The 12,935-nt window shown below is 48.9% G+C and overlaps 1 protein-coding gene across 1 annotated transcript in view; it reads left to right on the top strand.

Moving 5' to 3' along the window:
* The window catches only part of Parva (parvin alpha), a 154,364-nt gene that overhangs the window by 132,855 nt on the left and 8,574 nt on the right, over positions 1 to 12,935 (top strand). Inside the window, exons 7-12 of the mRNA XM_046438051.2 lie at positions 204 to 262; positions 2,553 to 2,572; positions 3,687 to 3,748; positions 4,255 to 4,323; positions 6,191 to 6,292; positions 6,961 to 7,033. Coding sequence (XP_046294007.1) covers positions 204 to 262; positions 2,553 to 2,572; positions 3,687 to 3,748; positions 4,255 to 4,323; positions 6,191 to 6,292; positions 6,961 to 7,033 — 385 coding nt within the window. The remainder of the gene's footprint in view (positions 1 to 203; positions 263 to 2,552; positions 2,573 to 3,686; positions 3,749 to 4,254; positions 4,324 to 6,190; positions 6,293 to 6,960; positions 7,034 to 12,935) is intronic.

Here is a 12,935-nt window from a genome sequence, read left to right as displayed (position 1 = left end):
AATGGTACAGTCCAGTCCCCCCCAAATCAGGACCTTCTTTTCGCTTCCAGCGTTATTGCTTCTCTGGGTGTGTTTCTTAAAGAGCAGTAACTTTCTCAGTGTCAGGAATGCTAATCAGTTTTTCTGTATTTTTCTAAAGTCCTTTTTTTTTTTTTTCTCTCTCTCTCTCCTCTTCCCAACCCCTCTCCCCACCCCCATTTCAGAAACGAGAAGGAATCCTCCAGTCTCGGCAAATCCAAGAGGAAATAACTGGTAACACAGAGTATGTCAACACCATTGTTGCCAGCGAGTCTGTAATGGAACACAGATGTTTCTCCGAAATTCATCCATTTGCTGATATTTAGTTTTCATTTATTGGGATTGCAGGAGGGATTAGCCTGCAGCCAATGATTATAGTTTAGCCTTTTCCATGCATTCAAAACATGCCTCTTGATGCTTAAGGTACAAACTTGGGTGGGGAAGTGGGGAGAGGGGAATTAGCAGTGATTGAAAAATTCTAATTTTGTGGCACTCCAGGAAAAAGTGTACCCAAAAAAGCCAACCAGCATGAAATCGTCATGCCATAAACACGGGGTGGAATTTAAATTGTTAACCTTCAAAAGGACGTTTTTCTTCCTCTTCTGAATCTGATTTATTTGGTCACATGCCATGACCCAGAAAGTCCCTCTCTACCTTAGCACTGTCTTTTGGGTTTTTGTTATTTGTTTTTCAATTTACTTTTAGAAATTAGAAATATTAGGACATTTAAAGGGATTGCAATTTGGAACTAGAGCTTTGTTCTTAAGCAGAAAAAGAAGGTTGTTATTTGGGGTGGGTTGGGATCATTGGACAGGACCTGAGCAGAGCTGGGCAAAGTCTGTCTCCAGCCGTCCCTGATACCCAGCTTTTCTCTCTGTTCCTTTTGAACAGGAGCAACAGAGAGAAAAGAACTGAACCCTCTAAGCCAGCCTGACTTGAGCCCCTGAACCTCCTTGAGCTCAATTTCTTCATCTCTGAGTGGGGAGCACTTCCTAACCCAGAGGCATAGTGAGGTTCAGTGTGTTGGCAGTTATGCATCCCCTGCCCAGAAAGCAGCTGAACACACCTCCCAAGCTCCCTCCCACTCCAGTCATGGCTCGAGGCTCTGCATGTCTAGACGTGTGTGTGTGTGTGTGTGTGTGTGTCTTTTAAAAAAGCCTCGGGTGCATTTCAGGCCAAGGGTAGGGGCAGAGATGTAGAGTGGCCCTTCCCTAGAGACCCAGTCTATGGCTCACGGAGAGGTGCTCCAAGGGCCAGTGGTGGTAGTGAAGCCTCACATGAAAGCCAGCCTTGGTTCTGAGGCAGAGCTTCTAGGGGTTAAGCCTGCTGGGAAGGAGATCCTCGCTGTCCTACCTCCCTCCCTGGCTGGATTTGTTTATCACTGTGTTACTTTCAGGAAAAGAGGAAGACAAACCAGAGAGAAGCATGGCCTGCAGAAAGAATTCCTGAGTCAGGGAGTGTGATGTTTCAGATTCCAGAACCATCTCTCAGCTGCATGTTGTGCTTCCTCTGGCCTCTCCCTCTCTCTGCCACACCTTCTGGCACAACTCCCAGTAATGAGAACACAGTGCAACTCTTGAAGCCCTTTGGTACCTACTGATGTTCATAATAGACCTGGGAAGCAATGGTTATATGCCCAAAGGCCCACAGCCCAAGGGTGATGAAGGAAATTGTATCACTGATCTTTCCAGCAGTTATCCAAGTTCATTATTCTTTCCCAGACACTACACACAAATTGTCATTTAGTGGGTGATAGATGCACAGGTGGATAAGCCAATATCATAAGAATCCTAATGAGAAACAAAAGTGTATTTTTAAAAATGTTTTGAGCATTTCCTGTACCCTAAGAATTATGTACAATATCCCACTGAGATATTTACCTTTATTCTCATTTTAGAGATAAGAGACTTGAAGCCCAGAGAAGTTTAGTAGCTTGCTCAATCAAGATCACACAGCAAAACAAAATGGCTTGCGGGGCACTTAAACCGAAGTCTTCTATCTCTAATGATTATGCTCTTAAAACTTTGCTGCTTCTCTGCTATAAGTGATTCTAGTTGCTGGCCTGTTGAGAGAAATTTATCCTGCATCAATGGCAGGTGCAACTTCGGGGCATGACAGGAGAGACAAGGTTGACCTCCCCAGCCAGTTGCCCACAGCAACTTGGGCAGTGACCCTCCACATCAGAGGTGGCTTGATCTCTGCTCCTAAGAATCCTTAGATTCCCTCATTGGGAATCTTCTGCATGAGTCCAGTGTTTTTCGTAACTGCAGGCAGTCATGTGATTTTTAGTTAAAACAAGAAATGGTCCTTTAAGCAGCATCCTGCCAGTAGGTCAGTGTAGCAGGGGACCGAGGTGGTAACAAGAGTAAAGCCTCAGGAAGCAGAGACAATGCAGTATAAGATGCAGCGGAAGGAGGCTATTTGAAGTCCTCAACCATGAACAGGCAGGGAGGGTCTGGATCCTCTCACAGGATTAGCCTCTCCTAAGGGGTCAAGAGAATAGTCACCCTGCTTTCTTTCTCTTTTTCCTCCAGGGCTCTTTCCGGAAGGCATGGTGAGTTGCATGAGACTGGACGTGTGTCTGTCTGCAGCAGACTGGTTGGGGGAGGGGGGTGCAGCTAACTGGTGAGAAGAACAACTGCTGGCTACATCTGCGCAGCCCCTGCACCTTCAGGCAGTCTTGCTGGGTGCTTGGTGAGGAAGTAGGGGAAGAGATATACAAACACCCTTAGGGACTGTCCCTTTTCCCTGCTCCCTCAGCGCAGCTTCTACCTTCCCTGTGTCCCAGAACCTTGGGTTTGTTTGTTGATTTGGTGAACATCAGAGATCACCTTTGTAGCAGTCTGGAGTGAGAGAAAAAGGCAGGCCTCGGGCCACAAGATCTCTCAGCCCCAAATTTGTCTTGGAGACTCTTCCTGGTGCCTGCCTCAGATCCCCTCCCATCATTTCACCCCTGGGTTCTGAGAAAGCGGCAGTAAGAATCCATGCAGGGAGCACGTGGCGGCCATGTTGTTATGCTGACGGTTGCCCTGGGTTCTACTCTGTAATGTTTCAATCATGCTAAAAACAACGCATTGTTGTGCATGGGTGGAACATGTTCGAGTTTCTAGGGCACTTCTGTCCTCACGACAACAGGGGGAGGTTCATTTTAAAGATGACATTTTACAGAAGAGGAACCTGAGGCAGAGAATTAACATGACCTACATCCCTCAGGAGGAAGCACTCATGTTCCAACCTGGAGCTTCCCCGGTGCCCGTCCTCTTGTCTGTGACCTCTGCCAGGATGCTTGTGTGACTGACCTGCTTTTGAAACTTAGAGGGTGGGATGATTTGATATGTGGATAACATTCTACCTCAGATAGCTTCAGAAATGCTTCAGAACCATGACTACATCATGATATGACTAATCTCAGGTCACAGCCTGGCAGAGCCCCCACGCCCAGCTCAGCCCTGTACACCAGGGTAGACGCACACAGGAAAGGCCCTGAGGGTAACAATCAACCCAGCTCAGCCACAGGCCCAGACGTTCCCAGAACAGCCTGAACCGGAGCCTTCCTGATGGTAGCTAATTGACCACGTGGCCCTCAAAGGCTCATGGCTCTGGAACCTGGGTGGGCCTTCCTGCTAAGAAGCCACCGTGTGCTCAACATAACGGTTCTCTCTTTTCAGAACGCGATGCCTTCGACACCTTGTTCGACCACGCGCCTGACAAACTCAACGTAGTGAAAAAGGTGGGAATGAGGTGCCTCAAGGGAGGTGGGATGCCCACGACACTAGGAAAACCCACTCCTGTGGTGGCAGTGCTGGTGGCTTCCCCCAACGTCTTTCACCTGCTGTCCTCACTAGTGCCTCCTCCGGGTCCTTTCTTCTTCCATCGCATGCCCTCCCTGTCTTCCCCCCACACTGAGCCCAGCCTCCCTGCTCCCTGTGCACATTCCCTGTCTCCCTGGGCATAGGCAGCTGCCACAAAGAAGAGGCCAGAGGAAGGACCCAGCAGGACCATTTGCCTCTGGCCCCTTCCCAACTCCCCTTGCTCCCCCCGCCCCCAGGCTCAGACACCCCACCTGTCGTCCTGCCTCTTGGCACTTAGCATTTCCTCTCAGCTCTGCATCATGTGGGAGCTGTGCAGGGACTTGTACCTCTCCCTGCTGGCCTGGGGCCTTTGCACAGGATGCCCATCTTCACGGGAAGTCCCGGGGTGGCCTCGCATCTCAGTGTCCCTGCACTTCTCTTTTAGACACTCATCACTTTTGTGAACAAGCATCTGAATAAACTGAACCTGGAGGTCACAGAATTGGAAACCCAGGTGAGTGACAGCCCAGGTGTGGGTGGGGGAAGGGCCCTGATTGCCAGGCAGTGTTCCAAGTACCCCTCCCTGGGCCAGGAGGGTTTTCCAGGCTGAGACATGATGGGGGACCTGTGCTCCTCAGAGGGCTGAACTGGATGGATTGCTCTGTGGATTTTTTTTTTCCCAGCTTTGTATTTTGAGAAGTTGCAAGAACAAATACCTGTATGCTCTTCACCTGGACACACCTATTGTTAATATTTGGTCACATCTTTTTCTCTCTTTCCACCCCTAAATATTTCACATACATCTCTTAAAACAAATTCTCTTAGGTGACCACAGTACCATTATCAGATGAAGGCAACTATAGGATACCCCTCGATTGTTCTTCTCGTGATGAGATTCAGGGTGTGTTTTCTGTACCAGTACCCGCTAAGTGATGCTATGCGCCTCCTGGTGCCTCCAGAGATGGCACCTGTGTCCATTAGCCTCACAACTGGTAGTGACTGGAATCTCCTGGTGAAAAGTAGTGTCCACCAGATTCCCCAACTAGAATCTACCAGAGAGTTCTTTTTCTACTGTCTATACTCGTCTTTAATGGATTGTACCCTGACTCCCCACATCCTCTCCTTCCAGGTGAACTTCTATAGTAGGATTCCTCTTGCTGCCACCTCCCATTATCTGTAAAGGCATTGCTGAGTCTGAGTTCTCCACTGCGGAATGAACTTAGTATACTCTTTCATGAAATAAGGAACACTTTAGAAAAATGAAGCTTCCTCAAGGGGGCTAGAATAGGTTTCTAGAACTTTCACCTGCTTTCCAGGGCAGGGAGCCACAGCCCAGAGCTCTGGGGTCTGTTGTAGGTTTCCCCCACTGTTCCCACCTATTAGGCAGAACCAGCCATCCCAGGTGAGGAGCAGTCTGTGTGGGAGCTGCCCTTCCCCTAACCCAGGGTCCCTCCTAGGTTCACAGATTGAATTCTTTTACCCTCAACCTATTCCAGCCACAGCAAGGATGAGGCCCAGTTGACTGGCTTCCAGCCAGAGGGCATTGATTTTGACAGAGATTCTGAGATCTGCTCTCCTGTCTACCATGGGTACTATAAGATGAGCCACACTCAGACCCTACCCACCTCAGGTGGCAGGTAGGAGCCGGGAGGCACCACCCTAGGTCAGGAACAGGCTCATGTTCTCTAGCCCTCAGTGGAGGCTGAGCAGAGGCCCAGGCTGGCCACCCTGCAGAGCTCAGTGGGCATATGCACTGGCCTGACCCATACCTCAGACTTCCTACAGTGATCCCAAGAAACTGTGGCTGATACCCATGAGCATGTGCTGCCCCAGCCCACTTTGAAAGGTTCTAGAATATCAGATGTGCTCCAGACCTCTTTCTCAAGCCAGCTCCACCTGAAATACCAAATCCTTCTTAAGCCTGCTCCCCCGCTGCCCTCTCTACCACCTTCAGTAGGAGGGTGGCCTTTCTCAGTCTCTCAGAGCAGCTGCCACACAGCCTCCACAGCAGTCTCCATGGGACTGTGACCTTCTGAAGGGCAGGAGCCACACGTGATAGACTCCAGGCCCCACACCCAAATCAGGAGGGGTATGCTGTTAGTGCTCTGTAAATGCCAGTCAACTAAGACAGGGGTCTGTGCCTATGGCTCCTGTATTAGACCAGCCAGTTTAGGGGAAGGCCACTACAGAGCAGACTGCCCGCCTTGGACCACCACCCTCACCCCCACCCGCAGTCTGCATGGGGAGGTTGCCTTTGGGTGAGATAACTTGGCAGCAGATGAGCCCACTGGATGGGGCTTGGTGGGGGGACTTGGGCCAGCACTATCACCTGACTCTCTCCTTCACCTGGCTCTTCCCCTCACCTGGCTCTCTACCTCCAGTTTGCAGATGGAGTGTACCTGGTGCTTCTAATGGGGCTCCTAGAGGGCTACTTTGTGCCCCTGCACAGCTTCTTCCTGACCCCAGACAGCTTTGAACAGAAGGTAAGGGGGAGGGGCATCAAGGGAAGCCCATAGCCCACATCCAGCTGATCTGCCCTCCCCTTCACTGGGCTGTTGGGTCTTCAATGGTTGGAGGCGAGGCCCATTCTCATGAGCTGCTGAGCTGGGAAGGATCCACATGTAGAGCCTGAGCATCCCAAACAGTCCTCCCTTCCCCTAGCCACGTGCCCTTGCCAAGGGCACGTCCAGCTGCATCACTCTCCAAAGGTGACAGGGGAGGTGGCCGTGAGGCCGGTCAGACCTGATGCCCATGCCCAGCCTGGCTCAGACAGCCTCTTGTGAGCTGCCACATCCTGCTTGCTAGATAACAGGCATTTGGTCCAGAGATCCTTCTCTGCCTTTTCAACCTGTCTTGTCATCTGACCCTTCCCAATATGTGCAGTGACATCACCAAGCTTGAAGTCCTGGCAGTTGACACAGGAACACAGTAGGAAAGGAAGAGCCCGCTCCTCCGCCAGCCGACTGGGATCAGCTGCCCAGGCTCCACGTGGCCTGCCCCTTCTGTAGCCATGTTGCTGCTTCAGATTAGCTCAGCCTCTGCCCCTCCGCTACAGTGCCGAGCTCCTTCACTTCCCAGGAGCAGATCTAGGATGAGTATGCGATGACACGTACTGAGACATACCCTGTGCACCCTGCCTCTCTCTCTCCAGGTCTTGAATGTCTCCTTCGCCTTTGAGCTTATGCAAGATGGAGGTTTAGAGAAGCCGAAACCTCGGCCAGAAGGTAATGTGCTCTTCTCTGGGTTTGTGACCACAGGGCACAACCATCTCCCTGCACACAAGTATTCAGGACTCGGGGAGAGGCTCAGATTTTGTAGCAGGTTTTGTAGCAGCCTTCTTTTCTGAAGGCTTCTGTGGTGCTGTTTGCCGGGGAAGGCAGGACTGGGTATAGCCACTCAACCTTGGAGACACTGTGAACCGCAAGACACAGGACCACAGGAAGAAAGAATCTGAAATCCACAACTGGGATCAGGGCCCAAGTAGAAGTGCTGCTGCAGAAACTACCCTGTGCCAAATTTCCAGATTTTTCTATCCCTGCAGAGTGCTGACCTGCTGGTACAGTGGGGATGAAGGAAGAGCTTAGACAGCTCTGTGCTGACCCTTGCTGCCTCCCCTGTCCCAACAGATGGGGAGCTTTGCCAGCTCCAGCTGTGCCCCAGGATAAGGCTTAATTTGGGGGGTTTGGATTGCAAATAGAGTAGTCCCCTAGTATCCCTGGAGGATTGGTAGCAAGACTCCCCAAGAATACTAAACTCAGAGGACGTTCATGTCCTTCACATTGTATCATCTCTAAATTACTTATACTACTACCCAACAGTTGGCATACAGTATTATTTAGGGAATAATGGCAAAGAAAATAAAAAACTCCATACACGTTTGGTATAGATGCAACCTTTGAGGATTTTTGAGCCATAGTTGGTTGAATCCTCAGAAGTAGAACCTATGGATACAGAGGGCTGGCTGGTTGAGACTCGGGGAAGTGCAAAAGGAACAGATGCTCCCACAGCTCCCGTGTGCTCCCATGTGCTCCCGTGTGGCCGTGTGTGTGTGTGTGTGTGTGTGTGTGTGAAGAAGGCACATTTCTCTCAGCAGTCTTCTTGGTCCAGGTGTTTATTTTCCTGCCACTTACTGACTGCAGTGTTTTACCAGGCTGCATCACAGATAATGTCTGATTATGTCCAATTAGAACCCTGAGAAGGCCAGTCCTGGGCCCTTGTGCTTGCACTTTCCTAGCCACTTCCTGGAGGTTGTGTGCTCCTATCCCGTTGCTGCCTTTGCTCTGAGTTCCTCCCCCAAAACTCCACACAGAGGGTTTGGGCTCTGGCTTAGTTGGGCCAGAGACCCTGCCAATCATGATAGTCAAGAGGGTTAAGACCATCTCTGACCTCAAGGCTTTTATAGACAACCAGAGAAAAGATGCACCTGGTCGCCCAAATAGAATGACAGCCATATTTATCTGCCGGGGAAGAGGTATAGCTAAGGCTGTAAGGATTGAGGCCATGGGACCACTTTGATTGGGTTCAGTGAGGAATGTAGGATGGAGATGGTGACAGCTGGGCTAGAAGACAAGGATTGGGGAGGGTTCTGATGTGTGGGAATTAGGATGGAGGAGTGAGCTAAAGCCAGACCTGGGGACAGACCTCGGTAATGATCAGCTCCAGCCAACCAAGGTCAGCCCTTGTTCTCGTTCATTCCCACCTGGTCCTAAGCCTCTGTTCACCTCGAAGGGAGGAGCTCTAGCATGGTTTGTGTCCCCTGGGGCTCTGCCCCTAGCAAGGCCACTCAACATCCTAACACCTTTAGGAAGACTCGCTGCATCTTGTGAGCAGACCTTGAATACCCTGCTTCTGAGTAGGAGAGACCGAGCAGAAGAATGCTGACCATTCCTTCTGCTGCCATGTTCTTGAACTGCTTAATATGAAACTTCTCAATTACAGATTGGAAACACTTTTTCTGATATTTGGGTGTTCAGGCATTTGTTTCCCTCAGGACAGATGATGTTCCCAGTGTCAGTCAATCTATAAGAATATTTCAGCATATAGATGACATATCTTGTGCACTACTTAATATGAAACTTCCTGAACAATGCAAATGGAAAAACACATCTGTTTTATTTGTTGTTACACTGGGCATGGTGCCCAGGCTGAGAATTTGCAGCACATAAAGGGGAATTGAAATGGTGTTTTATAAAGTTGTACTTTGTGAGAAGTGTCTCCCGGCATTCCCCCTAGTTTCTGGGATTCTCCCTGGAGAGTGAGATTTCATGGTAAAGGCTGCAGACTTTGCAGAAGGTACCAACGTGGGCAATTGTTCACGGATGTCTCAGGATCCGACTGGCTCTCCTTCATGCAAAATGTGTGCAAGGTCAGGAAAATGCATTCTCTACCATGTCGTTAGAACTTGAACTCCCCTGGAAGCCTTGGGTCTGCATGTTCGATGATTCCAACTGCCCAGGCTTCACAACCTTTTAGTTATCTAATGACCGTAAGCCAAGGCAAGTACCAAGTTCATATCAAGCAGAGCAGCTAAAATACTGGGATGAAGCTGGTGCCTTTTAATTTAGGGATGCATGTATCTTCAAATGCATAGCCATCCTCCACTCTCACCACTCAGGGAGACTTGTCATATTGTTAAAACCCAGCTTGACAGGACAGTGGGGACCCAGAAGTCATCTAGCGCCAGGCAGGACTGAAGTCTATAGCACAGCCAGTAGCCGATGGAATATCTACAATTTAAGGAGTGTGGGAGCTGGAAGCAGACTGGCAAAGGATGCTAAAAACCAAGCACGTGGTGGTAGCCCGGTTCCAGGCAGTCAGCTGACTTGGGGAGGACTTGGTCACTGGCTGGTAATGTGGAAACCATTCACCTCCCTTCCCCATCTCCCTGGAAGGCAGTGTACGGAAGCCAATGGTGACAGAAATTTTAAACTCTCGTCATACCAAGTGTTGGCAAAGATGCAGAGCCACAGTCACTGCTGAATACAAATCAATTCAACCATTTTGGAAAACTGTGTGTCTTTATCTAGTGTAGTTGGAGATTTGTAATACCCTGTGTGGTAGACAAAATAATCCACCCCCCACACACACACCAAAAAAAAATAATAAAAAATAAACTACTTCCTAACCTTGGAATCTGTTCATAAGTTCCCTTACGTGGCAAAGGGAAGTTTGCAGATATTAAATCCTGAGATGAGGAGAATGTCCCAGATGATCTAAGTCATCTCAGTGTAATTGCAAGAGTGCTTGTAAGTGGAAGAGGGAGGCAAGTGTCAGAGTGACATGGCCCGAGAAAGTCTTGCCCACCAGCGCTGGCTTTGAAGATGGAAGAGGTCTGCGAGTCAAAGAACGCAGGCTGCCCCTGAACGCTGGGATAGTGACTTTGCAGTAGTCTCCACTAGAGCCTTCCAAAGGAACCAGCCATGACGACACTTTTGAGTGCCTCCCAGAGACCAGTCTTGGACTTTGGATCCCTAAAACTGAGAAAATAAATCAGTGTCATTTTAAGACACCGAATTTTGGTAGTGATTGCAGCAGTAATAGGAAGTTAGTGTGCCCTATGGGCTGCCATTCCATTCACAGGTGAGTGGGTCCACACGGCAGGAGACGAGTCCACGAAGACCCATGAGAGCACTCTTACACATTGTTGGTGGGAATGTAAATTGGTACAGCCACCTGGAATACAGTATGGAGGGTCCTCAGAAAACGAAAACAGAGAACTGCCGTGAGAGCCAGCGGTCCACTCCTAGGTGTATGCCTAAAGGAAATGAAATTGGTATGATGAAGAGATGTCCACACTCCCAGTCACAATAGCCAAGAAATGGAAATATCCTACACATCCATCAGTGGAAGAATAAAGAACATGTACTACACGTACACCATGGAATACTGTTAGCCATAGCAAGGATGACATCCTGTTACTGTGGCAACGTGGATGGACCTGGAGATCATTATGTTACGTGAAATAAGCCAGGCACAAAAAGGTAAACACTGCACGATTTCACACATATATGGAACCTTAAAACATTGATCTTGTACAAATTCAGAATAGATTGGTAGCTACCAGAGTATGGGGGAGTAGGGGGAGGACAGGCTGGAGAGAGGCTGGCCATCGGATACAAAGTTACTGTCCGATAGGAGGAGTCAGTTCTGCTACTGGGTTGCACAGTAGAGTGAAGACAGTTAAGAATGCATGTACATTTCAAAATAGCTCCAAGAGAGGATTTTGAATGTTCTCACTACAAAGAAACGATGAATATTTAAGGTGGTGAGTCCGCTAGTTGCCCTGATTTGATCATTGCACAATATATACCTGAATGAAAGCATCACACTGTACCCAATAATGACATACAATTATTATGTGCCAATCAAAAATAAAAGAACTTTTTTTTTTAAGGAAGAAAAGAAATACCCATTATACCATGTACATGGAAAATTCTCAGTTAAAAGAGTCACTAATGCCAATGGGGCCAGAGTCATTGGCCAGAGGCTATTCTGTCCTTGAGCTGCCTTGGGCCTGATTTGTCTCTTTGCCCCAACCAGCCAGACAGCCTTTGGTGGCTCAGCCACCATCCTTTCTGCTCTCAGAGAGGGGCCCAGGCCAGCACAGAGGCAATCAGCAGTTGCTAATCAGACAACTGATTAGGCCAGGGCTTTACTCAGGCTGTTTATATACTGTGGAGTCACAATACAGTCCTAGGAACCCTTCTCCCAGCTAAGACAGCTCAGCCTCATACTCCTTTACTAGTCTGCCTGGGACTGTGTGGAAGGCCAGCTATTGGCTCTCTTGAGAAGAATAGATAAGCAACATCTCTGACTGAAGACTCCCCTTTACCCAGCCCACCTGGTGGTGAAGGCGGTGATGGTGAAGAATCAAACTCGGATTTCCTAAGAAGCAGGGCTTAGTCCACGTGAATGGTGACCCCTGGAGTTGTGCAGTGTGCACAATGCTCGCTGTACATAAGAGCTCCATTCATGAGCAAAAATGGGAAAGCAGGAAATTGCTATTTAAAGGACCCTTAATATGTTCCAGGTGTTTTTCATAAAGTTTTTACCCCGTTTTACCAGTGAGAAAACTGACTTAGATTACCAGGGTCACCCAGAGGTAATGGAATTGTAGTATCCAAACCTTAGCAGTCATTAAAATTAAATAAAATGGCCAGTTTGAAATGTTCCCCCATTTGGATATTTCTCTCTCTAGCAGCCTCAGAATTCACCTGTCTTTTAAAAGGTAAAACAAGCTAAGGATGTGGCTAAGTGGTAGAGTGCTTGCCTGGCACATATAAGGCCCTGGGTTCAATTCCCAGCAACATTTAAAAAAAAATTTTTTTAAAGGGTTTGATGAAAACAAATCCTCCAGCCTCCATCTATATCTTTCCTCAGGCCCCAAACTCCTCCACTGTTTTTTTATTTTCTTTTGCCCCCTTTGCCTGCTGGTTCTCTGCTAATGCTTTATCTTCTTCTGTTCATGGCCTTGCTCTCTCCCAAGCCACCTGCTAGGGCCATGACCCTGAGAACCCACCCTAATCCTATTCTTCCTCTTGGTAGCATGTGGCCTTGTTGCAGGGTCTGTTCCTGCCACACATCAGGCCAGGCATGCCAGCAAATGAGGAAGGCTCTCTTTGCTCAAGGAGTTCACAGTCCAGGCCTCAAATATGCACACAAGTCACGGACTGAGAACCTGAGGGAGCACTAGAAAGGAAGACCATGGGGATCTAAAAATATGAAACAAGGAGCCATCCCTGGCAGTGTTTGGGGAAGGCTTCCCTGAAGCACTGGTGCTTGGAGCCAAGGTTTGCAGGAAGATCAGCAGCCAAATCATGTGGAAGAATAACCTAGATATTGCAACCACATGGGCAGAGACTGAGCACAGTTCAAGGGGAGACAAAGAATAGAAGCCAGTGTAGCAGCAGTGCATAGTGAATGGGGAGGGGTGTGGCAGGAAATGAGCTGGAAAGCTAGACCAGGTCAGGTTGTACCTGCAAAGCCATGGTTGAAGATTTGGACCTCAAGGAAATGGCTGTGGGCTGCACGACTCCAAAGGGCACCCTTTATGCCACAGTCTGTAGGAGACCCCTGGGTTATGAAGTATTCACACTGCACAGCCTGATGGTCAGGGTGCACTGGATG

The sequence above is a fragment of the Marmota monax genome, unplaced genomic scaffold (genome assembly GCF_021218885.2).
Source record: "Marmota monax isolate L192 unplaced genomic scaffold, Marmota_monax_Labrador192_F-V1.1 WCK01_AAM20220418_F8-fsc00061, whole genome shotgun sequence".
Taxonomy (NCBI): Eukaryota; Metazoa; Chordata; class Mammalia; order Rodentia; family Sciuridae; genus Marmota; species Marmota monax.
The sequence above is the reverse complement of the archived record's forward strand: the minus strand, read 5'-3'. Positions and strand labels throughout refer to the sequence as shown.